Below are 26,479 nucleotides of genomic sequence, written 5' to 3'. Positions count from 1 at the left end.
CTTGGACAGTCATTGGTGGGTTGAGCCTAGGATGAGTGACTTTCCTCCAGAGAACGTGTGTTTGCTCCTCCCGGGCACCTGGGAGGACTGCAAGTCCAGGAACCCCCAAGGACTGAGGTCATGGCAGGCAGTGTCCTGGGGTAACCAGTGCTGTCAACCTGGGGGGAGGACTTGCCCCCGCGCCTCACTTCTTAGGAACCAGACTTCCCTTTGGCTTTTCCCAGGCTCCGCTCAGCACCAGGGCAACCTTCCCTGCCGTCTTCTGCTCTTCTTCCAAGTATATCCCGGGGGTTCCAGCAAAATGGAGAGTGGGTCTCCTAGTACATGCCACTTTGAACCCTTCATCCTTGAGGCCCTGAGGGGCACAAGTGCCTTTGTGCAGCTTACCTGCTTTCGCTGACCATCTGACCTGGATACCGTGTCTTTGCCTGTGCCGAGTCTGTTGCTGCACGTGGACTTCACTAGTTGCGGTGAGCGGGGGCTCCCCCCAGTCTCAGCGCCCGGGCTTCGCACTGAGCGGGCTTCTGTTGCGGAGCACGGGCTCTAGGTGCCAGGGCTTCAGTAGTTGGAGCGCTTGAGCTCAGCAGTTGAGGCTCCTGGACTCTAGAACGCAGGCTTAATAGTTGAGATGCACAGGCTTACTTGCTCCACGGCAGGTGGGACCTTCCCAGACTGGGGATCGGACCCGTGTCTCCTGCATTGGCAGGTGGATTCTTTACCACTGAGCCGCCAGGGAAGCCCCTGAGCTGGATGCTCTTTATATCCTGCTAGCTTGTCTGTAGGTCGTTGTATGTCATCCAGTGCTTTTAATTAAAGCAGAAGGGTTGGCTGAAAAATCTAACCCGTCACTACCAGAAATAGTTCTAAAGTGCACTTTAAAAATGTACGTGTAATTAGACAAGTAACATGTGAATGAATACACCAGCCTTATAAAAACATAAACTGTGTGCGGTTATTGGCTGGTACGTACACCAGACCCAGGCTTCTTTTACTTACGTGAGTCAGGGACTGATTCAGTCTTGTCCTTCCTTATGACTCAGAATATTTTTTTTAAATTGAGTTAAAAAATAAAAATTGAAACTTTAAAACTATATAGACAAGGAAAGGCCTCCTTTGGCTATCAGCCCATGTCCATTATCTTCCCCAGAGGTTTCCACTGTTTTTGGTTTAGGGTATATCATTTTTAAAATACACTTATTTATTAGACTTTATTTATCTGGCTGTGGCAGATGTTTGAACTGACAGGGATCAAAACAGTGGAAGTGTGGAGTCTTAACCCCTGGACCGCCAGGGAAGCCCCTCTTTTCTATGAATTTTCTGTTCATTCCCTTCACTCAGTTTAAAAATTGGAATGTCTTTGGCTTAATGGGTAGTTTCTTATACATTCTGTGTAGATAGTTTATTTCCTCTGTTGCCTAATGTTTTCTTATATATCAATTTTTAATGGATGTAAAACACATTAAAAAAAAAAAAAAGGTGCAAGTGCCTGGCACATAATTACTTAACAGGAGGGCCATCATTTTTAATTGCCCACATACTGCTAAAAATACCACAGAAGAAATCTGTGGCTCTAATGGCTTCATTTCCTACATTTTTTCTTTTTTTTGCAAAATCACCTGAAGTCTGAGTGGAGCTGAGACTATGTAGCCCTGGAGATAAATGGTGACAACCACCTTCTGGGACACAGCCAGGTTCAGAGACCCTCTAATCAGGAAGCGATAGGAGAGCCCCTTTTGCACCCTTTTCAGAAACACTCGGTACCAGAGTTAACACCAAGAACCAGTGAGTGCTAATCTTAGTCCCGTGGATGTGCCCCACCGAGACAGATGGAAGCAGACACTTGACTTCAGCTCCTGCCTTGACATCAGATTTGTCCATAAACAGAAAACATGAGGATAATGAAATCAAAGGAAAGGACATCTCCTTCTCTAGTTCATGGCTCTCAAAAGCAATTTAAAAGCAGAGTCCTGCTCGGCTTTGCTTGCAGACTGGCTCCTACACGTGGCTGGGGTGGTGGGAGCCTGACTGAGCACTTCTGGGGCCCACGAGGGCCTAGAGCTCACGTCCCTGAGACAGCACTCGTGGTTATGGTCACCCACGTCATGGACTCACAACCAAGGACGGCCCCTACAGTGCAACTGTGATACCGAGGGATGCCTCAAACTCCAGACGTCACACACACACACACACACACACACACACGAGGGACGCCTCAAACTCCAGACGTCTCTCACACACACACACACACACACACACACACACAACCTGGTCTCGTCTGGCCTTCCATGGTCTGGTCTGCAGCCAGAAGTAGCAGGGTAAACCATCACAAGCTTAAATCTCATCCCTACGAGCTGATCTTAGCCCTCAGTGCTTGCTGTTCGCTGTAACCGCCTCTCACGCCTCACCTTCGGCCTAGGGGAGCCCAGCAACGGGGTTACTGAGTCTCTATCCCTCCTCCCCAAACCAGTAAGTGAGGCCTGCGTTTTGTCCCTGAGGGCAGAAAGGACTTGTGACTGAAGCAGACAGACCCTGGCGCTCTGCACAGGGTGAGGAGCATCTGCGGCGCTTCTGGCAACAGGAGCGGCTAGAACCGTATCCGGTCTTCTGACCAGGGTCTCAGCAGACTGGGAAGGACACTTCCGAAGGGCCCGGCTAGTAAGTTTTAAAACACATTCCATAATGGTCTATGAAACGGTTTAGAAAAAATTTATTTGAGCATACGAAAAGAAACTTTAGGGAACCCATTAAAACAGAGCAGTTCCTTTCCTCGGTGCGGGGGGCCAGGCTCGCAGGATTCCCTGACCTGTACCAAGTGCTGGGTGCAAGCCTGTGATGCCAGAGGTGCAGCCTGTGTCTCGGTGGAACGCAGCCCATCCCCGGGCAGGGAAGCCAGGCAGGCGGACTCGGCGACGCTGGTCCCCCATCCACGCCCCTGGGCACAGGTTCGGGGCGGGGGGGGGGTGTCTGCAACGACACGCCGGACCACAGGCTCACGGTCCCGGCAGCTTCTAAAGGTGCCCGCGTGGCTCCGCAGAGGGCTGGACAATTTTCCTTTCATTGGTCGCGTCTGGACTTTTACGGATGTTGACAGGGAGGAGGCGCCTAGATGCCAATGTCACCAAACTTTGGCACCGACCGGGTCCTGTGGTGAGGAGGGGCCGCCTGGCCGCCCCCACGGCCTCCTCTCCGCTCACCGCCCTCTTCCGGGAAGGCTTCCTCCAAACCAGGCGCGGAAGGCATGGTGCCAACTCAGTGGTTCACGGAGCCAGGCTAGTGGATGGGCCTGAACGGGAAGGTCATGCCTGAGATGAAGGTGTGCCCAGGGTGCGTTGGCAGGGCGGGGTGGGCAGCCGGGTGGGCTGGCACGGCCCCGTAGCCCAGCGGGGGCGTGTGGATGTGGGGGTAGAACCCGGGGGGGAGCGCCGTGTGGGGCGACTGCTGCACGGGACCCGAGATCACCAGCTGGAGCAGGCTGTGGAGACAAGGAGAGGGGTTAGGGCGCGCCGACTCCGGCAGTGCTGCCCGCCGGCTGACGGCACCAGGCTTCTGGGTGAGGAAGGCTGTGTGCCCAGGAGGACAGAGGGGGTGACCTGGAGGTGGTGGGATGTGGACTGGGGGTGCCCAGAGAGGGAGAGGTCACGCTGAGAAACGCCAGGATCCTGCTCACAGAGCTGGGGAGCAGGGGCCCTGAGGTCCACACGAGCTCCGGACACGGCCTCGGAGTCTGTGGTTCGGGGACGACCACGGATCAGTGTCTGTTTCAGCCTCAGCTGTCCATACCTGGGGGGGTCATCCAGACGGAGGAGTCACAGCAAAAAGGACGGAGGGCCACGCTTCTCCAAGACATTCCGAACAACTGGGTCCCAACTGCACGCCAAGCACAGCCACAACGCAGCTGGCCTTGGACGTGACGCTGACACCCAGTCCTCAGAGGTGGCCTGGGCCTGGACCCAGTCCTCGACCACTTTCAGGGCCCCCTTCCTTCCCACTCCCACCCCCGGGAGCCTTAGTCCTCCCCTCTCCAACTCCTTTCCTCCCGGGTCTGCACCCGCCTCTCTGCGGTTCAGGACGTCCACAGCCTCTGCCTCCAGGAAGTCCTCCTCCCTCCTGAATTCAATGTCACCTCCACTGCTGGCCCCTTCTGAACCCCCTGGGAGAGTTTCCTCTCTTGCCTCTTGTCCTGTCTGACCCGCCCTCCCCTCCCAGCACAATCAGGAGGGCGTCTTAACCTCCTCACCACCTCTAGCTTGGCCGCAGGGACTCAGCCTAAAAACCAATCCCTTCCGTCAGGACGCAGGCTTCCTCCCCAGTCCCGCTCCCCTGACCTCTGCTCTCCCAGCCTCACCCAGGGTCTCCACTGTCTCAGAGCCAGGGGATCCCACCTGCTAGGCCCCCTCCACGCCCCCCAGCTTCCCTGTCCCCCGGGGCCGTGCCAGCCCTTCATGCGGCCCTGCTCTGCTGCTGGAGTATCTCCAGTGGGACCACTTCATTCCCTCAGGAACCGCTGCATTCCATCCTCTCCGTTTCACCCCCCAGACGCCCTCCTGGAACCCCCCGGCCCCTCTCGCCAGCAGCCCGGGGAATAGCCCCAGCCCATCTTTTGGCCTTAAGTTCAGCCTGCACTCAGCTGGTCACACCTGCCTGCCCTCCTGGGCCCCGGTGGGGCTGGTGGGTCGGGCCCTGGATGGCTGGGCACGCACTGTGCAGATGGGCGTGCTCACCTATGTCCTCACTGCCTGCCAACGACGGCCCTGGAGCCCCACCATCCGTGTTAAAAACCAAGGGGAAGGAACATTCCTCCATATTTAAAAACCCTCAGAAAGAAGAATATTAATCATCCAACTAACTTAACTTGGCCGTTCTTGTTCCTGTAAACCTGCCCACCTGCACGCTGCATTCAACTATACACATTCACTGTTTTTAGCGAAGACGCACAAAACTTTGGTCACCTGGTGCAAAGAACTGACTCACTGGAAGAGATCCTAATGCTGGGAAAGAGTGAAGGCAGGAGGAGAAGGGGACGACAGAGGATGAGATGATTGGATGGCATCACTGCCTTGATGGGCATTAGTTTGAGCAAGCTCCACGAGTTGGTGATGGATAGGGAAGCGGGTGCTGCAGTCCGTGGGGTCACAAGGAGTTGGGACACAACTGAACTGAACTGAACAGTGTTCCACATTTCTGATATAACATTACCAATTTACTAAGTGTCCCTACGGAAGAGAGGGCTAGGTTGCTTCCAGCTTTTTGGTACTAGTAATACTGCCTTTGCATGAAATAGCTTTGTCACACAGTTCTTTGCTTCTTAGACTCAGTGAAATTAACCTGATTGACAGAACACCTGAGGCACACAGGTGACGGGAGACGGGACAGCAGCCAACACTTCTCAGGCGCTTTCTGCCTCCTGTGTTTTTACTCAAATTAATCGTCACAAAAATCCCATGACGGGGAGCAGGGCACAGGAGGCAGAGGGGCCCGAGGCAGGTGCCATGGTTTTCTTGATTTTACAGAGAAAACAGGGGGAGCAAGAACGTGCCTGAGGTCATACAGATGGGAAGTGGCAAGGCTGGGATTCTCACCAGCAGCTGTGTGGCCACACGGTTCCTGCTCCTCGCCACTTTATCACGGCTTCCCCCCAAATCAGGACAAGAACCACCACTGAGGGGGAGACTGCCGTGCGCCGTGGATGAGGAACTCTACAGCGCCCCCTCCTTTAAACCTCACTATGACCCTGGAGGCACATAAATCACTGCCCCCACTTTACAACCGGTGGAGGGGGGGGGGGCACGGAGGGGGGAACTGAGGTGACAAGGCAGCCCGGCGTCACTGCAAACCACAGACAGAGCTGCACTCAGAACCGGGTCTGTGCCGCCCAACGTTGAGGCGCTGGCCTGACCCACACGCTGTGCCCCAGGGCCGCATCTCTCTCCTGCCTCCCTAAGGGCTGTGCCACCATGACGTCACCAATGGTGATACAACAGCATGACACACACCCACGCGGACCTCGTGAGCGGTGAAGGACACCCATGGGCTTCCCGGTGGCTCAAACGGTAAAGCATCTGCCGGCAAGGCAGGAGACTAGCAGGAGATGCAGGTTCCAGCCCTGGGCCAGGAAGGTCCCCTGGAGAAGGGAATGGGGGCCCACTCCAGTGTTCTTGCCCAGAGAACTCAATGGACAGAGGAGCCTGGTGGGCTACAGTCCATGGGGTTGCAGAGAGTTGGACACGACTGAGCAACTAAATAACAATGACGAAGGACACTCCAGCTCACTCCAGCTTCTTCACTGACGCCCAGCAACAGGGCCACTTTTCTCACCCTTCCAACGGACTCTCTGCTGGGGCTTCCTCTCCTGTGGATCATGCGATCACATCCACCCCCTCCCCCTGCTGATTGTCAGGTCCTGGGGGGGTGCCTTACACACAGAAGCCCTAGACCCTGCAGATCAGCTCTCCCCAAGGAAGCCAGGACAAGCGGCCCGCCCTGCCCTGCACACCACCCCCTGCGCCGGCCCAGCCAGAAGGCTGGGGAGGACACTTACTTGTTATGAGGCAGCCTGGAGCACAGGGTCCTCAGGTCATCTGAAACCAAAGGGGCAGAGAAGTAAGAAACAGCCGGGAGACGACAAGGGGGGAGCTCATGGATGTTCAAGGCTGCCGGCAGGACAGTCAGTGCCTTGTTCTCATCTGTCACTGCTCAGAAACCGGGTTCTCGTTTTCCTTCTGTATGTGCTTTAACACGCCAGGTCCCCAAGAGAAGACATCACTTAGGAAAGGGGGTGGCTCTGCTGAGAGCCCGTCAGACAGCTGGGAAAGGGCCCAGAGACAGCGGATCAAGGCTAAGAGGGAGGTACGAGGGACATGGGTCACTGGGATCCCCGCAGGGCTGCCGTCAAGGGCTGAGCGCCAGCGGTCAAAGAGCAAAGGTGGGCGTGTCATCAACACCAGGTCATGCTCCCGGCAGAGTTCCAGCACTGAAACGCAGAATTGAGGAACCCTCTAAACAGGTGATGGGAAAGTTTCCTGCACTTCATCGTGCATTTCACCGTATGTAAAGTATGCCGCAATAGAAAAGAACTGCAGAAAAGAAAAGAGTCCTTTGACATGAAGCTGGCATTATCCTCGCTCTGGAGGAGCCCCAGGTCTGGGCAAAACAGCCAGGAGACACCCAGATGTCTTGGTGAGGGATTCTATCCGGAGGCGCCCTGGGACTTCTGTCCTCCTCCCTGCGGTCACCAAGAAGCAAGACGTCTTAAAACCAGAGGAGAGAAGTCCTTGTCCAGGAGCCCCCAGTTTCTTTTTTTTTTTAATTCTTTTTTTAGTTTGTTTTTTTGGGGGGGAGCCCCTATTTCCTTCCCCAGAGGGGGTGGTGCCCCCACCCCAGGGGGCTCGGCCGGGCCATCACCCACCTCTCGTGCACAGCAGGGCCCCGGAGGCCATGGCCACCTGCAGAGCCTGTGCAAGCCGGTCCAGGGCGAGCTCGATCTCCTGGGAGGCGTTGAGGGGGTTCAGTTCATCCGCCAATCTGTTCACCTCCTCCACCAGCGGGACCATGTGGTCAAAGAGGACAAGCCCCAGGCGGCCGTAGAGGTTCTTCTCGGTCAGATGCACCTGCAGCATCAGGAGCACCTGGAGCACGCTCAGGTGCAGCTTGGAGTACAACAGATGCGGGTCCCGGTCCGCCCCGCCCAAGGCCTTCGGGACTTTGGCGGCAACGTGGCCATTGGCTAAGGGGGTCTTCTTTTTCCTTTTGTGAGCCAGGGGGGCTTTCACGCACCAGCGGATCAATCCGGTGAGCGGCGTGAGCTCTAAAAATCCTATTGGGAGGTTGGCGGCAATTGGAGTATTCAGGAAGGTGATGAGGATCAACCTGGGGTCCTCCAAGATCCAGTTGACGATCATCTCAAGCAGGTCCAATGGGGGGATGAGATCGTCTGCAAACAAAGATGCGTTCATTCAGAAGGGTCCTTGGGGACAGTAGGGGATGGGAAGACTGACCTCCCAGCTCACAGGACTCACCACCTGATACCCTGCACCTTTGTCCTCTCCTGAAGATGGGGTACCTCTGACTCCTCTCCTGGAACAACCCCTCCTGAGAGCTGGTTCTCACCTAACTCAGCGTCCTGGGACTCCCAGCCTGGTCACGGTGGGGCTCAAGAAATGTGTTAAGCCAAAAATTCCCAAGAACTCCATTATGCCTTGAAGATCCCATGTGTCAATTTAAGTAAAAATCCACTCTTTATGTCTAGGGTGTTTTTATTCCATTCGAAAAGACCCTGATGCTGGGAAAGACTGAAGGCAGGAGGAGACGGGGCCAATAGAGAATAAGATGGTTGGATGGCATCACCGACTCAATGGACATGAGTTTGAGCAGACTCTGGGAGATGGTGAATGACAGGGAAGCCTGGCGTGCTGCAGTCCATGGGGTCACACAGAGTCGGACACGACTGAGGGACAGAACAACAACAACAATCTATATCTAAAACCGCCGCCACACGTCCTCCCTCCCCTGGGAGTAGGTTTCGTCCGGGTCTGGTATCCCCTGTGGTCTATCGTGTGCGTTAGCCAGGGCCCTCATGCATGACTCCTGCTGTCTGGTGCCAGGATCCGTTCAGATGCTGAAGCAGATATTCAGTGCCAGCCCTCGCTTCTGCCACCAGTTCATCACCTCTGTCACCAAATAGGTACGGTGACCGGTACGGTGGCCTTCAGGGAGCAGCTCAGAGTCCAGACAGTGATCTGTCAGCTGCTAAGGGCCAAGCCAGCCCCTGTCTAAGCTAAGCCTGGCCTCCTGTGATCCCTGAGACATTCCAGGGCAAAACAAGAGAAATTATAACGACACATGCTGACACTCTCTCTGAGATAAATACATGCCAGGGACCAGTCGCCTTCACACGGATTAACTCAATCCTCAAAACAACTCACCTACTATATAAAGGATGAGGAAGCTGAGACACCGAGATGTTAAGTCACTTCCTCCAGACTCATTAAAAGTACACGGTGGGGGGACTTCTCCAGCAGTCCAGGGATTAAGACTCCTCCCTCCCAGGGCAGGGGGCCCTGGTCAGGGAAGATCCCACATGCTACATGGCATGGCCAAAAAAAAAAAAAAGTACATGGTGGGCCCAGACCTGACCCCAGGGGGCTTTAAACCACGAGGAGACACCGCCCATCCCGGGATGACCGCACGCTGCCCAGGGGCTGTCTCCCGTCCCTGGGGCTGTGCGGCCTTCAGCTCACGACAAAGCTAAGGCTGAGGGAGTCCCTGCCAGGCTGCTGTACTCCAGGGCCCCACTCAAGAGCAGAGAGTTGGGAGAAGTGAGCCCCAAGTCCGTGTCAGGTCCCTAGATGCTCTATCATACAGGACACTGGCCTTTTCCCTAAGATTATCTGCTGTTTTGTGAATGAACCACCTGTTCCCTGTTGCTATGAAGTGACGGTATCAGGAGGCAGCAGCTGTCTGTGACTTGGATTTGGCAAGGTAAACACTGGCGACTCTGAGTCTGTCCCCTTGACTTTCCAAGACATGTCCATCTGGGAAATGTCAGTCTCAGGCCCGCTTATCCAGCAACCTAGCCCCTCCCCAGCCCCGCACACGTCTCAGCTGAGGCAGGTCCAGAGCCTGAAGGCAGTGTGTGTACACATGCTGTGTACACATGTGCGCTGTGTACACAAGTGTGTGTACCTGAGGACCCCATCTCCACAACCTTGCTTCATGGAGACCCGAGTTCTCTGCACCCATCGGGCAGGAGGGTGTTCTGTTTGGTTAGGTGAAGTACTTCCATTTTGGGGTTTTGGAGGTGGAGACACCCCAGGAAGGCCTTCCCATTACCCGAGCGCTGGCCACGGCAACCGCGGTGCTGCTGGTAGACTCCACACCCGCCCTCTGGGCCACTGCCCTGCAGCCAGTGATTTCCGTGGCTCCAAACTCATCACATTACACACATAAACACAGAGAGCTTCTTGTATGCCAACCACACCTTGGAAGCAGTTTGAAAAAACAGACATCCCTGACATATCAGATGGGCAAGTTGACTTAAGAGAAAAATACCACATCTCAGGTCCGTTCGAGCATGTGAGTGGTATTCTGTGAACACTTTTTCCTTCTTCACATGTTAATTAATTCATTTATTAATCCAATGTTAAAACCAATTTCTGCCCTTGTTGCCCTGGAGTAACTGATGAAAGGCCAACTGTGATGCTGTGAACTGGCTTTAACCAAATCTCTCCTATGAGAAGACAAAGGACCTGAACACTGTTCGCAGCTGTTAGCGCTCTTAGGCCGCCTCTGTGGAGAGGGCCAGGGAAGGTGTCCTGCTGTGGCAGGGTGCCCCCACGTCCGGCCACCCATCCCAGACACCAAATCCTAGCTTGCTGGGCTGTCTGCTACTTGGACCGTTCAGCCAGCCAGGTAGGATTCACTAATGAGAATTCCCCATTAGGAAATCCCAGAGATCTAGGTAGCCCGTGCCTTTACCTTTCAGCCCAAAATAAAATACACACTGCAGAGGGGAAAATAAAAAGACAAAGCATTCGCTGGCTGGGCGGTCAGCGTATACACCACTGGCCATCAGCTGGAGCCGTTCTGAGTGCAACAACCTGTTGATAAAGCTTACCTGATGACAGGTCGTACAGGGCGGTGACAGAGGTGATGAACTGGCAGCAGAAGCGAGGGCTGGCGCTGAATATCTGCTTCAGCGTCTGGACGGATCCTGGCACCAAACAGCAGTAGTCGTCCACGAGGGCCCGGGCTAACCGCACGCAATAGACCACAGGCGTCCGCTGGAAAGAAGCCACAGTCCACGTAACTACAGGTGTGGTGAGCCAGCAGACAAGCAACCGTAAACACACAGTGAAGATCAGAACTGGCAGGACCCCTCCCAGGAGGGGACGAAGATGTGACCTGCTTACTCGGAAGCAGGGACTGGCAAGTGAAAGCCCACAGACCAAATCTTTCCTGCCACCTGCTTTTGTAAATAAAGTTTTATTGAAACACAGCCCTGCTCCTGTGCTACAAGGGCAGAGCTGAGTAGGGGTGAAAGAGGTCACAGGACCCACAAAGCCTAGGAGGTTTACTATCTTGCCCTTTACCTGAAAGGCCTGCTGACCCCTGCTTTGAAGTCTGCTTGGGAAAAACCATTCTTGACTTCAAGTGGGGAAATGAGTTTTTGTAACCCTACAGGTAAGACTCTAAAGATAAAAATTAACAGTTGCTACCACTTTGACGTGCTTTAGGAGAGTCTGTGAACTGCCATGTGACTTACAGCAGCACTGTCTCAATTTTTCTCCTACGATCTTCTCCTGGTACAGGTTCCTACATCACCACCCTCTGGTCTTTTCTCTCTCCTGGTCAGATGCCAATCTGTAGTCCCATTCAACAGGTGCTCAGGATGCTGATGTTCCAGGGCTGAAACAAGGCCTACAAACTGCAGGGTGTCAGGCCAGGCTGTTTATTCAGGCACTAAACGAGCCAATCTCTACACCTTTCCTCAGAGGAAGCTGCAGTCCATGCCCCTGAGTGGCAAACCCTGACCCAAGCCACAAGACCCTTTGCCGTTGTTAACACCTGCTTTCACTTTGCTAGAAAGCCAGTACAACAGCACCACGAGAGATAAACAGAAAATCACAGGATGAATTTCAAGGTGCTGAACTTGACTAAGCCAGGTTGCCAAGGGACAGAGGTTATCTTGAGGTTAAAGATAACACGAGAGATGAGTTCAGGTGCCCCAGAAATCAGAATAGTGACAACTAAGATACATTTCACTAAGACTCACCTGTGTGCCACAAAGGACAGTATCTATTTTTACTAGCCAAATTTTAAAGACTAATAAGATCACAGGAAAACACAACTGAGATAAATTTTTTAAAAACCCAAATGTCATCAAGTCTTTGGAAATGAAGCAAGTTTGAGAAACTGAATGTGGTAAATTCTGTTAACTTAGCTGAGGACCACGTTAATAAAAATTTTGAGTTAACAATTACTCTAAACGGATTAGAAATTTTTCAACAACTCTGAGTAACAAAAAAGCAAAACAAAATAGATCTTCCAAAAACCTATCTAACACACAATCTACTATGCGTGTGTGCAAAGTTGGCTTCAGTCATGTCCGTCTCTCTGTGGCCCCACGGACTGTAGCCTGCCAGGCTCCTCTGTCCACTGGATTCTCCAGGCAAGAATACTGCAGCGGGTTGCCACTTCCTCCTTCAGGGGATCTTCCCGACCCAGGGATCAAACCCATGTCTCTTATGTCTCCTGCATTTTCCCTTAGATGTTTAAAAATACTCTAGAAGGCTTCTATGTCCATATCCATTAGAAGAGCAATCTACTTAGAAGTGGCACTCTGGAACAACTCACAGGCTTACCGATCTAACTATAAAAAACAAGAATACTGGAGTGGGTTGCCACTTCCTTCTCCAGGGGATATTCCCCACCCAGGGATCGAATGTGAGTCTCCTGCATCTCCTGTACTGGCAGATGGATTCTTTTTCTTTTTTTAATTTATTTATTGAAGGATAATTGCTGTACAGAATTTTGTTTTCTGTGGATTCTTTAACATGCGGAAAAAAACTCTCTAGAAACCAAGGCGAAAGTGAAAGTGGCTCAGTCATGTGGGACTCTCTGTGACCCCATGGACTGTACAGTCCCTGGAATTCTCCAGGCCAAAATACTGGAATGGGTAGCCTTTCCCTTCTCCAGGGGATCTTCCCAACCCAGGGATCGAACCCGGGTCTCCTGCATTGCAGGCGGATTCTTTACCAACTGAGCTATGAGGGAAGCCCAAACTAAATTCAAATTCCTGTCACTAAACATCTTCAAAGACTTGCAGGAGAAGTACCTGGAGCCAGGATGCTGCACACTCAAGCACTGGGATTCGACACACAGCCACCGCCATAGAGACAAGTTTTCCCAACAAGCTCATCCGGCTGTCATCCGCTTTGTTCCCTTGGGGACTGAAAAGTGATGAAAAAATAATCTGCCGGACAGAGTCCTTGGTTTGCTCCTGGAAATAATTGCACATGATTTCAAGAAGTTGGAGCTCCTGCAGTGAATTCAACCTCTGTAAAACAAATCCGGGAGAAGCGGGGAGAAATGAAGCGTATTAATTAATTCACACGGTAAGAAAACACACCACTTTCCCCCCAGGGAACTTTTCACCTCCCTAAAGCCCGGGTCCCACGGAGTAGAACTCGATTGTTAAATCTAGGGAAATGTGACTCTGCGTCATCATGCATCACCCAGTGGGATTCGGGGTGACCTACGGTCTCTTCCTTTAACAAAACCTTGGAGACGCGGGGGTCACATGCCCCGCAAAACAGGCAATTTGGCCGCTGCTGAAGGAGCCAGGCCAAGGGCTAGGACGGAGCCGCTGCTCCGAAGGGAGCTCGCGGTGCGGCCGACGCTTGTCACCGGGAAGGGAAGAAGGGAGCCGGGGTTCACGGATCGGGGTGGGGGGGCCTGCCGGCCGCCCGGCGCACCTTGGGCTGCGCGCCGCGCTCCTTGGGCACCTGGAACACGAACTCCTCGAGCAGCTCCACGGGGCCCTTGTCCACGATGGGCAGCGGCGCGCTCTGCAGCTGGCTGCTGAAGTAGATGTCCAGATGGTACAACACCTCCTTGGCGGCGCTCAGCGCGTCGCGGCGCAGCAGCGAGTGCCGGATGTCGCTCATGGTGCGGCCGCGGCGGCCGGGGCGCCGGGAGCGCCGACGGACTTCCGCCCCGGGGCCCCCGCGGACGCGCCCGCCGCCGCCGCCGAGACAAAGAGGCCGCGGCCCGGCCTCTGCCCGCCGACCCCGGGCCTGCGCCGCGGTGCCCGCCCGCCCGCCGCCGCCGCCGCCCTCTAGGGCCCGCTCAGGGGGCCATCGCTGCCCCCGCCGGCGGCCGGCGGGCGCCCCAGATGCGCGTCGACAGCGCCACCGACAGCCCTGGGAACCAGACGCCGCGGGTCGCGCTGCAGCGGAGGCGGAGCGCGGCGACGGCGGCCCGCAGGGGCCAAGCGCGGGCGGCGGCGGCGAGGGCCCGCCCTCGGGGAGCGCGCCCCCTGGCGGCCCGGCCCGCGGGAACGGAAGCGGCAGCCCCGCCCACCCTGACCCCGCCCCTGCCGAGGGGGTGCCACACACCCCCACCCCCGGAGAAGGCTCCCAGGACCTGATGCCCCCCACCCACCCCCCAGAGACCCTCCCCGAGCTCCCCTTGCTTTCTCAGTGCGGCCTTCAAAGCCTGCGCGTCTGATTTCACCGAGTTTTTCAAAGGACAGGATGCTGGTGCAGGGCCCTGGCTCAGGCCTCAGCCATTCATTCACTTTTAAGATTGGATCTAGTCTTTAACTCATGGGACCGCAGTGACGCGGAATGATACCTCCTACCCCGGAGTCCGTATTCCCCAATGCCCTCTGGAGTGGCCCGGCCTGCCTGGGAGGGACACAGGGAACCGTTATCCTGCTCCTGACGACCAAGATCTGACAATCTAAAAGCGCTCAGCACTTCCTGTGAATCTCTTTTTCCTTGCGTTCATCTTTCTGCAATGAATTAACTGGGGCTTAGTTTGGCGTATTAAAAATAGGGCAGAAATGACTTGAGTTTGGCCACAAGAGGCCAGTGGAGGGCAGGCAAGAGACCAACAGGGATGTGCTTCCTGTAAAAGGCCCATCCTGGCCTGCAGGTGGGTCAAGGTGAGGATACTGGGTGTGGGTCAGGACGTAAAAAAAAAAGCCAAGGTCTTTCCCTGGGAAAGATGGAAAGGACATCAAACAGGGTGCATCCAGGGACAACTCCAAATCACAGGGACTCTCCTGCACATCGGTGGACCCAGCCATGAGGCCCCTCCCATCTAGGAGCCCAGCGGGAGACCAAGGTCAAGAGGAACCTCTGAGAAGTCACCTTTGAGTCCCTTGGCACCAGGACTTCAGAGATGCTCTGTTCAGCCAGCTGAGTGAACAGAGGATAAAAGGGTTTATTAGCAGGGTACCTGGCAAGGATTAGACACCCAGCAAATACTAATTTCCCCTCCTCTCCTTAGCCACTGAAAGCCAACTCATAAACACAGCAGAAACCAGAAAAACAAATAAACCAATGCTTAGAACATATCCATATGTATAAATAAATGTATACTATATTTAAAAGGCAGTAACACTCCTCCCATCCCTATTTCTTCTTTCTCTCATAACGCGCAGTAGCAGGCAGAAAGATCTCTCGAAGGTTGCCCCAGAGCCCACGGGAGTGGATGTTCCGGTAGGCCCGGGGCTCCACTGCTGGGGGCCTGGCCACGTGGGGACACTGCTGGCACCAGGCCCGGTCGCCTTTGTACCACTCGTTAGTGGTCTGGTTGGTGGCAGCCAGGTACAGACAGAAGCACAGGTAGCCCCCCAGGAGGAAGCTCAGCACCATGACGAAGCCCACCAGGAAGACGATCCTTGGGAAGGTCAGGAACAGGTACTGGGGGCAAAGAAGAAGCAGTGTGTTAGACAGCCAGGTGGTGACAGAAGTCAGAGTCACCCCACCAGCCAGGGTCTTGTCCACACACGTGGCAGAGCTGCCTCCCCGGCTCCCCCATCTCTGACCCACTGAAGATAATCAGAAACACAAATGGCATGGACAAGCAGCCCAGGAGGAAATCCCGGTGTGTCTAAGGACTTCACACGGGATAAACGGAGGGCGTACATTGAGGGAGACGGGGAAGGACACTTGGGAAGTGGTGCTATGCCAGGGGGCTGTGCAGAAAATAAACAAAAATAAATCCAGATCTTAGTTCATGCATCAACATAAAGTCCAGGCAGGTAGAAGAGATCGGTCTCTCTCTGAAAACAGTATGACCACAGAAATACATATACAAAGGTATTCACTGAGCGTCAGCCCCTCTTCCTAAAAGAAACCAGTTAAATGTCCATCCAGGAGGTAGAATAAAACTCTGGGGTAGTTACGCTACGGAACAATAAGGAGCCATTGAAGGGAGGTCCATGTCTGTGCATTAATTTGGAAAAGATGCTGGTAATATATTGCCCAATGAGAAAGATAAGATGCAAAAGTCACCATGGAATCCTATTTGTGTAAAAATAAAGCTAACTCTGTGAAGGTGTATGGCCATATAAAACAGATACACGGGGGAAAAAAAGCCTGAAATAAACAACAAACAAACTATAAAGGTGTTTGCCTCTGGAGAGTGAAATTGTTGGGAGAGGAATAATTTCCAGTTTATATTTTATTTTTGTCCAAGATATTTCAAATTTTCTTTTCACTCCCAGCTTTATAGAGATATAACTGACAAGTAACATTGTGGAAGTTTAAGGTGTACAATGTAATATACAACATAGTGATTATATGGTGAAATGGTACAGGAAGGTTAGTTAGCACATCAGTCACCTCACAGAGTTACAATGTGTTGTCCTAACATCAAGTAGATAAACAATTAGAGGGCATAATTCACACACACACACACACACAAATAACCTAAAATGGACTTATCATACAATCCACAATCACACTGAAGACCTATTTTCATACAGCAGCTTATAAACGGAAGTTCACAGCAGCCTCATCAGTAATAGTCCAAAACTGGAAATTGCCCAAATGTCCCTCAAAGGGTAACTGATTAAACAAACTGACCCATCCACACCATGGAATACGGTATGGCAGTAAGAAGTAATGAACTACTGATGCACGGAACCGCCCAGATGGATCTCGAAGAAACTGCTGAGTTTTGGAAAAAGCCAACCCCAAAATGCTACCGTAGGATTCCACGGAGGTAACAATCACGCAATAACAATGATAGAGAGGACAGGTGAGTGGTAGCCGGGCATTAGGGACGTGGGGAAGAGGAGGTGGGCATCGGGGGTACCACAGAGGGTCTGTAGTGATGGACAGAAGACCACCTTGATTGCAGGGGCTGTTCCGCAAACAGCCCGCAACGCAGTCACCTGAGCAGCAGTTACCTGAACAAGAAAGACAGTGTCAACAACCTGCAAGTGGCCGAGGTCATCGACGTAAGTCTGCAGGTACACGTCTGACATCACCGCCAGGCGGACCAGGAACACGGTGCTCACCACGGCCATGGTGGCGGCCGAGGCCGTCAGCGTCCAGAGGTAGCAGAGGAAGTACCGGGTGTTCCAGGCCCCGATGCAGTTGTTCACCCACACGCAGTGATGGTCAAACCGGTGCACACACCGGTTACACACACCTGAAGGGCAACAGGGGAGCCACAAGCCTGCGCTGATCCTTGGTAACGACACGCGGACTTGAGCACTGAAGGCTGGAGGAAATGGCAGCTGCTGCCGCCACACTTTCAGAACCGCGGTGTAAATACAGTGGCCGATACAGTAGCCACATGTGGGGACTGAGGCCTTGAAACGTGGCTACAAGAAAAACCTCAAGGAATACTTTGTTGACATTGATAAATTCACACTTGTTTTCCAATTTATGCAATGCTCCTTTGAGTTCAATGTGAGTAACACTGAGGTGACACAATACTTGGTGAACTGACTGTATTTAGATGTAATCTTAAAACTGATGCTTCTGCTTCAAAGTCAAATCAATTTTTTGCATAAAGATGAACCATTACGTCAATGTAGATGTGGATATTAAAGGACAAGGATGTTCTGGTACTGACTCAGTCACTGAAAAACTATTGCAAATGTCTAGAAGAGCTTGGGTACATGAATCAGTTCCTCCAACTCTAAATTTTATGAACTCAAATAAATACACATCAAGAATGTCCAATAAAAATTTGGTGTTTACTGACTGAGATGTAACAGTGATGTAAAAAACACACTGAATCTCAAGGAATTAGTATGAAAAGAGAATATAAACACTCCATGAGTGATATTTTTATTTTTTATATTGATTACACATTAAGATGGTGTTTTAGGTATGTTAGGTTAAATGAAACACATGATACTAATTCTGTCTATTTCTTGTTTACTTTTGCAATGCGACTACTGGAAAATTTAAAATCCCCTATGCAGCTCACAGGACACTTCTGTTGGACAGCAGTGATCCAGGATCTCAGGCACGCCCTAAGAGGATAGGCTCTGCCAGGACTGAAGTCAGCAAACACAACATCCCACAGAAGCATCTCTTGGGCAGCAAGCCCAGCCCCCGGGCCCAGGATGGGCTGTTGGACCCAGAGCTGAAGGCTGCTCACGAGAACCCAAGGCTTCACCTCAGGTATCTTAAAGAAACCATGATCAGGCCCCTACCAGCAACGGCCGCTTCTAGACGTATGTAACATCCTCTGATAGAGAATGCTGTCTGCTGGGTGAGGGCGGCGCTGGAGGGGCCAGGGCCAGACTTACTGCAGTGCTTGGACCGCGCTGGTTTCCTTAAATCACAAGTAGGGCACCTCACGTTCTTTGGGAACATCACTTCATCAAATTCATAAACTGGAAGGAACAGTAATTCGTTTGCTTTTGTTATAGTACCTGAAAAAAGGAAGGACAAGTGTCAGTTTTGAGCTATACAGTTGACTGGGTGTTCAAGCAATCTGTCCTGGCAAAATACAACTAAAATTGCTATGTTTAGCATTCCAAATAATTTATTTTTTAAATTAACAGCTTTATTGAGATATAGTTCATAAAACCAACTGATTTGTTTATAGGGTACCATTCAATGGTTTTTATAGTCACAGAGTTGGACTACCATCACAATCAGCTTTAGAACATTTGCATCACCCCAACAAGAAATCCTTTAGCAGTCACTCTTCATTTCTCTCTGGTCCCACAGCCCCTGGCAACCACCAATCTACTTTCTGTCTCTATGGATTTGCCTTTTTTGAATACTTTCTATAAATGGAATCATGCAATATATGGTCTTTTTTACCTGGCTTCTTCCATTGAGCATAATGTTTTCAAGGTTCCTCCATGTTACAGCATGTATAAGTACTTATTCCTAGTTATGGCTGAGTAACGTTCCACTGAAGAGGTATATCTCATTTTATTTATCTATTCATTAGTGAGTGCACATTTAGTCTTTCAAAAATAGAGGCTAAAAGAACGGGGGAAAAGTACCCAGCAAGTATCCAGCAAAAAACAGTGTAACAATATCAGACAGAGAGGCCTTGAGAACAGTGCATTACTAGTAACAGAGAGGCTCATTATATTAAGAAAAAAGAATCAAGAGATAATACTAATTCTAAACTTGAATACTCCTGAGTATATGTAACTATTATACATACACAAATATTTAACAGCTTCAAAATATGTGAAGGAAAAAAATCTGTCAAACCTACCATTAGAATGAGATCACATACTCTCTCAGTAATCAATCAAAAAAAGTATGAATATAAAAGATCTCAACATAATTAACATCTTGATCTAATGGACTTATACGGTTGCCTGTATCTAAGAACTAGACGATAAATACTCTTCAAGAACACATGGATTGTTTATACAAACTGACCACATACCTGGGCATAATGCAAATATCACTAACCATTTTAAAAGAAAATGTATCATACAGACTGAAAGCTCTGCACATAATACAATTAAGTGAAAGTATCCAAAAATAAAAGTGTATGGCAATTTTTAAATAGTTTTAAATAATCTGTGAGGCAAAGAAGCAAAAAATACTTAAAGTTAAAAAAAAAAAAGAAAAGAAAGCACACCTGTGTGCATGAAGAAGGAAAAAGATAAAATTAGAAAACACAAAAAACTGAACCGTCAGGCTTCCCTGGTAACTCAGTGAAGAATACGCCTGCCAGTGCAGGAGACATGGGTTTGATCCCTGGTCAGGGAAGATCCCACATGCCTCAAAGGCAATGAAGCCCATGCACCACAACTACTGAGCCTGTGCTCTAGAGCCCAGGAATCGCAACCACTGAAACCCATGGTCCCTAGGGCCTGTGCTCAGCAACGAGAGAAGCCCATGCACCACAATGAAGTGGAGTCCTCACTCGCCATAACGAGAGAAAAGCCCGAGTAGCACCGAAGACTCCACACTGCCATCAATAAAAAGATAAAATGTAAAACAAACAAACCTGAAACTTCGTGCACACCTTACATATCAGCCTTCTGCAGAGCCCTCGGAGGGGCCACTACTTGCCTGTAACACTGCCAACGAGTCTGACAGCGAGCTGTCAGCGGTTACTATGCTAAGAGCCTCAACTTACCAGGGTTGGTTACACAAGTTAGGGCGAAAAAAACCAGGTTTACAATCAGCAGCAGATAAGGCAGAAAAAGGTAATATAAAGAGAACTCCAGCTGTTGACAGAGGCCAAATATTTCCCAGGTGTATTCGGTATAAACCATCCCTTGCAAGATGAGATGCAGGATAACGAAGGTGTTGTTTCTGAAAGAAATAGGTAGACGACTTGTTCACAGGGGCTTCTCTGTGAAAAACTTGTACCATGCTATGGAATTAAAGATGCTTACTCCTTGGAAGAAAAGCTGTGACCAACCTAGACAGCATATTAAGAAGCAGAGACATTTCTTTGCCAACAAAGGTCCATCTAGTCAAAGCTATGGTCTTTTCAGGAGTCATGTATGGATGTGAGAGTTGGACTATAAAGAAAGCTGAGTGCCAAAGAACTGATGCTTTTGAACTGTGGTGTTGGAGAAGACTCTTGAGAGCCCCTTGGACTGCAAGGAGATCCAACCAGTCCATCGTAAAGGAAATCAGTCCTGAATATTCATTGGAAGGACTGCTGCTGAAGCTAAAACTCCAATACTTTGGCCACCTGATGCAAAGAACTGGTTCATTGGAAAAGACCCTGATGCTGGGAAAGATTGAAGGCAGGAGGAAAAGGGGACGACAGAGGATGAGATGGTTGGATGGCATCACCGACTCAATGGACATGAGTTTCAGCAAGCTCCGGGAGTTGGTGACAGATAGGGAAGCCTGGCGTGCTGCAGTCCATGGGGTCGCAAAGAGTCGGACACAACTGAGCGACTGAACCAAACTGATGCTATGGAAAGTGAACCAAGGGACGCCACTTCTTTTGGGCTTGAGATAATAGTAATCATGTAAAACCTTTCACCTACTGCCTCCCACACAGTAAGTATTCAATAAATGTTATCAATTATCATCATCATCTTTGTTGGGAATTGAGGTCTCAGTATTAGATACATTTCTTTTTATAGAAATGCATGTCAGCATTTTATCATTCTTTAAATATTTCTATTTAAAATTAGATATGTTGAAACCCCAAAGATATAAGGCAGATTATCCATGAGAAGAGGGTCTGAACCCAGGACTCTTGATCCCTCCAGCATCGTGCCCCATAACACACTGGAAACAAACAAGGAACCTCCTTGAAGCCAGAGGATAGCAACAGCTAACAGGCTAAACAGAAAAGAAGATACTACTAATACTTAAAACTCTGAAATAGAAATACCTTGTATGGAAGAGGTAATGAAGCACTCTTAGCATGACTCTCTGAAGACATTCTGGAATTATATATGAAAATATCTAAAACAAAAGAGAAAGGTTCAGTTTCATTTCTTGTTACCTGCCCCCAACTCTTAAACAAATCAGATGCTTCACTTTCAGCCAGCTGTACTGGTAATATTAAGGTGTGTTTCTGCTTATGAGCAGAGAACTGATTAAAGTGAGGACAGAGGAGGGCAACCTGCAGCAGGCCTTCCTCTGATGCCCGCTCCTCCGTTTCCAGCCTGACCTCACACAAGGCACCAACTGGGGGTCTTCAGGCAAAGGGAGGTGAGCAGAGGGGCTGGATCAGGTGATACTAATGTGAACTGCTAACAAAACCTTTCCATGCCCTGCGTTCAATCCTAAGTCCCAGACTCCACTGGGCATTAGCCCAGGTCCCTCCCAGCCAACTCCCTCCCAAGGCGTTTCACCCCAATTCTGCTCACTCTGATCCCTGGAGGAGTGTGGGCAGCCTAATGTTCAGCTTTCTGTTCACACAACCCCCAGTTTCACCCATCAGGGCCCTCCAGACATACATTTCTCACATCCATGCCCAATTACAGGCATCAAATCCAGAGAAAAACAGCCAGTCTTGAGAATGCTAGCTTTGGAATATACCACAACTGCCATAAATGAAAGAACAAGTGAATGAACGAATAAAAATGGCATCACTTTTTTGTTCTGATGGAAAATTGGTGAGCCTTTGGGGGGTGTGTGTGTGCGCTCAGTCGTGTCCAACTCTTTGTGACCACATGAACTGTAGCCCACCAGGCTCCTCTGTCCATGGGATTTCCCAGGCAGGAATACTGGAGTGGGTTGCCATGCCCTCCTCCAAGGAATCTTCCCGACCCAGGGATCGAACCCACGTCTCTTTTGTTCCCTGCATTGGCAGGCAGATTCTTTACCACTAGCGCCACCTGAGAAACCCCAGCCTTTTAGACTGGTGGTATTCAAGTGTTCTCCAAGCATCACTGTTACCTGTGCTCCTCTGCTGGTCAGGCCTTGCAAGTAATGGGTTTTCGAGCCTATGCAGATCATCACAAAACCAAGCAGCACCAACGCCAGATAGAGTAAGAAGAGAACCAGAAAGTCCATCCTGGGGCTACGAAAGAACAAAAAGAGTGTGACTACTACTGAGGGATATATTCCATCGCATATTCTCAGACACTGATTCCCTACGTGGCTCCTCAAACAGATTTCTTCAGTTTTCAAGCACAAACTACTTCTCAGTGGAGCTACTCACCTGGTCACCCTTCAAGAGTTTCCTAATCAAACCACTGTGGTCTGCCTTGCGGCATTTCCTGCCTGCAAAGCCCCAAATCAGTGGGAAAGAATATGCAGAAAGCATCGGTCTTCCCTCAGATGGCACACTGATATGAAATGTACCCAAGAGAATCTGCTGACAATACTATTGGAAAGAGGGTCCAGCAGAGGAGGTCAGAGGCCAGGATCAGTAATGGCGTCTCATGAAGCAACCCTCCACGCCAGGCCAGGGACCCCCAACAATCAGGGACCACCCTGGGGGACCAGAGTCAAAACACAGGCCTGTATTAAGAAACTGGAAACGGTTACTCTGGGCCTTGGCAGATATGATTCTGGGCAGAACTTCCAACTGAGATAACCAAACTGGAAACTCTCCACGAGATAGGGCAGAAGAAACAAAGAGCATTAATTCTCACGAGGTGATTCGGGGTCCCCAGCCTACATTATTTCTTTTGTCTGGATAGCCTTCAGCCGGCAGCTCTGGCATTTCTCCTCCGAACATTCACGGAGAACTCAAACGGCATCTCCTCTTGCGCAGCGGCGTGTGCCTGGCGCAACGAGCGGCACCCAAAGTTACAGGAGACATGGTTCCCCTAGGAGGCTGGATCTGGCTGCAGAGAAACCAATTCAACACACACGATATGACAGACTAGGAGTCGGGGGCAGACTCTACTGTGGGAAAGAATGTGAAAGTCAGAGGATGTTGTGCCCCCGCAGGGTGAATGGGAATTTTAAGATTTCGAGGGGGCAAAAAAGCTAATCGGGAAGAAACAACCCAAGAGACTTGGATCTCGGTGTTTATCCCTATACTTAAGGAGCCCAGCTGGGGACCCAACAGAAGGGCATGCCCGAGGCTACACTCCGTCCGAAGATCCCAGCGGCTCCGGCCATTTCCCCCAGAGCCAAAGCAGGGCTGGGGGGCGGGGTTAGAAAGATCGGAGGGGACACGGAGGGTGTCTGGGCGCCGGGCAACCCCACACACAACGGGAAAGGACTGGTCAGACAGGGAGACGTACGGCCCTGCGCCAGCCCGGGTACCTAACACCCCAGCAGAGGCTGACTTACCGCCGGGATCTGCCAACAACCAGCAGCGCCCTGGCCGGCGCCTCGAGGGCGCGTCCCCAGACTTCCGGCGGACACGTGACGTCAACATGAGACGCTATCTTTGGCCCCCTGGACTTCCGGCGGAAGTGCTTGCGGGAGGCTGCGGGGGCGGGGCGGTCTGTGGTGGTCTGCGCTCTCTGAGGTGTCTCTAGTTTCCCGATTGGGCACTTTCAGACCGACGGCCGCAGGTTCAGCTTTGGAGAGCCGTTGCCAAAAATCTTACAAAAGACTGTCCCAGGCCTGGTGCGGGTGAGGACGCCGCTGTTGTGAAGCAGACCTAGCCGCCCGCCGACCTGAGTAGAGCCCCGTCAGGGCCGGGCTCCCAGCCGTGCAGAGGCCGGGGCGGCCCGGGACTTGTACACTGTGTCTTCGTGATGAACAGAGTTTGCTTTGCTTTCTGCCGGTCGCGCCGTTTGGACCCGTCTCAGCCTTTCCAGTGGCTTTGCTCCTGCTGTCTCGGAACAGCTCTGAACATCCTGCCCCTGGGTGGTTGAGGATTGTTTGACTCCAAACGTGGAGGATAAGAAGGAAGGTTGTTTAATGATAGTTGAACCTGGAGAGAGAAAAGCTGCTTCCAAACATAGCATTGAGAAGGCCCCCGTGGGGTGTTCCTTTGCCCTGACACCTCAGAATCCGCTGAGACCGGTCTATTCTCGATGCCTCTGAAAACATGAGGCAGGCCTATCCTCCCTTTGAGGGGAAATGTCTGTGATCTCCAAACATTGACATTAAAGCGCTTCTCTTTGCCTGTCTTTGCTACCTACCCCCAGCTTATTAATTCTTCTTCTTCTTCTTCTTTTTTTTTTTTTCCTTTTTAAAAGACTTCCCAAGCTGGTCACTTTCTGATACATTATGTGAAAGGCATTCATGAACTTGAGGACACAGAATCGAGAAACAAAACCCAAAAATCAGAAAATATGATAGCACCAGGGAGGACTGTGGTTATGGATGGAGCCTCATCAAGTATGCGGAGTGGCTGGATTTCATCAGTGTTTTCAGCGGACTCATCACCTTGCTGGTTAATTCTGAGCTGGTAGTTAAGTATTTTGATTAGCTTTGTTCACTCATAAGTGCAGAGTTTTATTTTTAACCCCATTCATTTTTTTTTAGATGGTTTTAGTTGGGCCTCAATTTAAATCTTGGTTTGATTACTAGGGTATTTTGTGCTGGACTGCTTTTCTTTCATTTTTTTAAACTGATGCAAGTAATACTATATTGTGTTCTCCTTGTAAAAGCGTCAAACTATACAGAACGAAAACCTCCCTTGACCACCACCCCTCCCAAATCTCAGTAGTTTGACAGAATTAATCACTTATTTAGTGTGTATCTTTCACAACTCTTTATACATTTATACATTGTTGTTGTTCAGTTGCCCAGTCATGTCCGACTTTTCACAACCCCATAGACTGCAGCATGTCAGGCCTCTCTGTCCCTCACCATCTCCTGAAGCTTGCCCAAGTTCGTGTCCATTGCATCAGTGATGCCATCCAGCCATCTCATCCTCTGATGCCCTCTTCTATGTATTTATTAAACAAATAATGTGTTGAGGGAATGGGAAGCCCAGATGGTTCAGTGGTAAAGAATCTGCCTGCCAAGCAGGAGACAAGAGACGTGAGTTCTATTCCTGGGTTGGGAAGATTCCCTGGAGAAGGAAATGGCAACCCACTCTAGTACTCTTGCCTGGGAAATGCCATGGAGGGAGGAGCCTGGCAGGCTACAGTCCTGACAGGTCTCAAAAAGAGTCAGACATGACTTAGCAACTAAACAACAACAACAAATTGAGGGACATCCCTGATGGTCCAACGGTTGAGAATCCACCTTCCAACACAGAGGATGTGGGTTCGGTCCCTGGTAGGGGAACTAAGATCCAACTTTCTGTGGGTCAATTGAGCCTGTACTCCATTTGCAATAAGAGAAGGCCCGTGCACAGGAACTGGAGAAACCCTGTGTGCTGCAACAAAGACCCAGTGCAGCCAAAATAAAATTTTTAAAATATGTATTAAGAACCCAAAAAAAAAAAAAAAAAGAACCCAATATATGCCAGGGACTGTTTTAGGCACTAGGAACATAGCAATAAAATGGAAAAATCCCTGAACTTCATAGTTTACATTGTAGTGTGTACATACAAATACATAGTTTTTTGTTTACCAAAATAGCATTATCGTATACATAATGGTTCTACCTCTTGCTTACTCTTTTTTTTTTTAACCCCAGAGTATGTCCTGGTGATCCTTCACACCACTACATAATCATCTGCTATGTTGTATTTACCTCACATGTACAATTCATTATTTGGCGGAGCCATAACTCATCTGCCAAGCTCTCGGACTCTAGTGCCTACAGGGGATATGCAAGTAACAATTCAATAATGTGACAAAGTGGAGCAGGTGTGTTTTGTTCTAAGCAAAAGTAGCTATTTACACAGACCAAAGGATTGTTAACTTGAATGCCAATGTTTTAAGAATATTTGAAAACACGGATCTTTATGACATAAATCTAATTTTTTAATATTGGCAACTAATTCAAGATTATGAAACAGTATTCAGGCTAAGCACAACATACCTGCAGGACAGATTTAGCCTAAGGGGTGCCAATTTGCAACCTTAAATGTAATGGTCCTATTATTAAACATTTAAGTCAATTTCAGGTTTTGCTATTGCAAACTGTGTTGCAGTGAAAATACCTTCATGAAGTTCATTACACACAAGTAGGTATATTTTTCCTAGGACAGCTACAGGAAGTAGAATTCCTGGGCCCCCGAA

At 50.5% G+C, this 26,479-nt stretch overlaps 2 protein-coding genes across 4 annotated transcripts; both read right to left on the bottom strand.

Annotated features, from left to right (window-relative positions):
* Nucleotides 1-2,690: 2,690 nt before the first annotated feature.
* INTS15 (integrator complex subunit 15) lies at nucleotides 2,691-13,716 on the bottom strand. Its single transcript, XM_061153743.1, has 6 exons — nucleotides 13,473-13,716; nucleotides 12,833-13,054; nucleotides 10,613-10,778; nucleotides 7,406-7,930; nucleotides 6,539-6,578; nucleotides 2,691-3,472 (listed from the first exon to the last, which is right to left on the bottom strand). The coding sequence occupies exons 1-6, from the start codon at nucleotides 13,662-13,664 to the stop codon at nucleotides 3,271-3,273; spliced, it is 1,347 nt and encodes a 448-aa protein (XP_061009726.1). The 5' UTR covers nucleotides 13,665-13,716; the 3' UTR covers nucleotides 2,691-3,270.
* Nucleotides 13,717-15,069: 1,353 nt separating this feature from the next.
* ZDHHC4 (zinc finger DHHC-type palmitoyltransferase 4) lies at nucleotides 15,070-23,764 on the bottom strand. 3 transcript variants are annotated; one of them, XM_061153747.1, is made up of 8 exons: nucleotides 23,679-23,764; nucleotides 23,030-23,224; nucleotides 22,329-22,452; nucleotides 21,316-21,389; nucleotides 20,092-20,270; nucleotides 18,281-18,406; nucleotides 16,862-17,166; nucleotides 15,070-15,428 (listed from the first exon to the last, which is right to left on the bottom strand). In XM_061153747.1, exons 2-8 carry the CDS (start codon nucleotides 23,113-23,115, stop codon nucleotides 15,138-15,140), a joined length of 1,185 nt encoding a protein of 394 aa, XP_061009730.1. In that variant the 5' UTR covers nucleotides 23,116-23,224; nucleotides 23,679-23,764; the 3' UTR covers nucleotides 15,070-15,137. The 3 variants fall into 3 exon arrangements, with proteins under 3 accessions (XP_061009730.1, XP_061009731.1, XP_061009732.1); XM_061153748.1 differs by having other exon boundaries at nucleotides 16,922-17,166; XM_061153749.1 differs by lacking the exon at nucleotides 23,679-23,764 and having other exon boundaries at nucleotides 23,056-23,220.
* Between the last annotated feature and the right edge of the window lie 2,715 nt (nucleotides 23,765-26,479).

The sequence above is a fragment of the Dama dama genome, chromosome 10 (assembly GCF_033118175.1).
Source record: "Dama dama isolate Ldn47 chromosome 10, ASM3311817v1, whole genome shotgun sequence".
Classification (NCBI taxonomy): Eukaryota; Metazoa; Chordata; class Mammalia; order Artiodactyla; family Cervidae; genus Dama; species Dama dama.
The sequence above is the reverse complement of the archived record's forward strand: the minus strand, read 5'-3'. Positions and strand labels throughout refer to the sequence as shown.

What these genes read in the sequence shown, in the direction of transcription:
- ZDHHC4 (XM_061153747.1), bottom strand. Translation starts at nt 23,115, where the DNA reads ATGTTCGGAGGAGAAATGCCAGAGCTGCCGGCTGAAGGCTATCCAGAC. An exon ending in AGCGCGGTCCAAGCACTGCA is followed by an intron (nt 17,167 to 18,280) that starts GTAAGTCTGGCC and finishes GTTGCCCTTCAG; the next exon opens with GTGTGTGTAACCGGTGTGTG. An exon ending in GAACAGCCCCTGCAATCAAG is followed by an intron (nt 15,429 to 16,861) that starts GTGGTCTTCTGT and finishes CTTTGCCCCCAG; the next exon opens with TACCTGTTCCTGACCTTCCC.
- INTS15 (XM_061153743.1), bottom strand. Translation starts at nt 13,664, where the DNA reads ATGAGCGACATCCGGCACTCGCTGCTGCGCCGCGACGCGCTGAGCGCC. An exon ending in CCTGTACGACCTGTCATCAG is followed by an intron (nt 7,931 to 10,612) that starts GTAAGCTTTATC and finishes CTTTGTTTGCAG; the next exon opens with ACGATCTCATCCCCCCATTG. An exon ending in GGCCCTGCTGTGCACGAGAG is followed by an intron (nt 6,579 to 7,405) that starts GTGGGTGATGGC and finishes CTTTGGTTTCAG; the next exon opens with ATGACCTGAGGACCCTGTGC.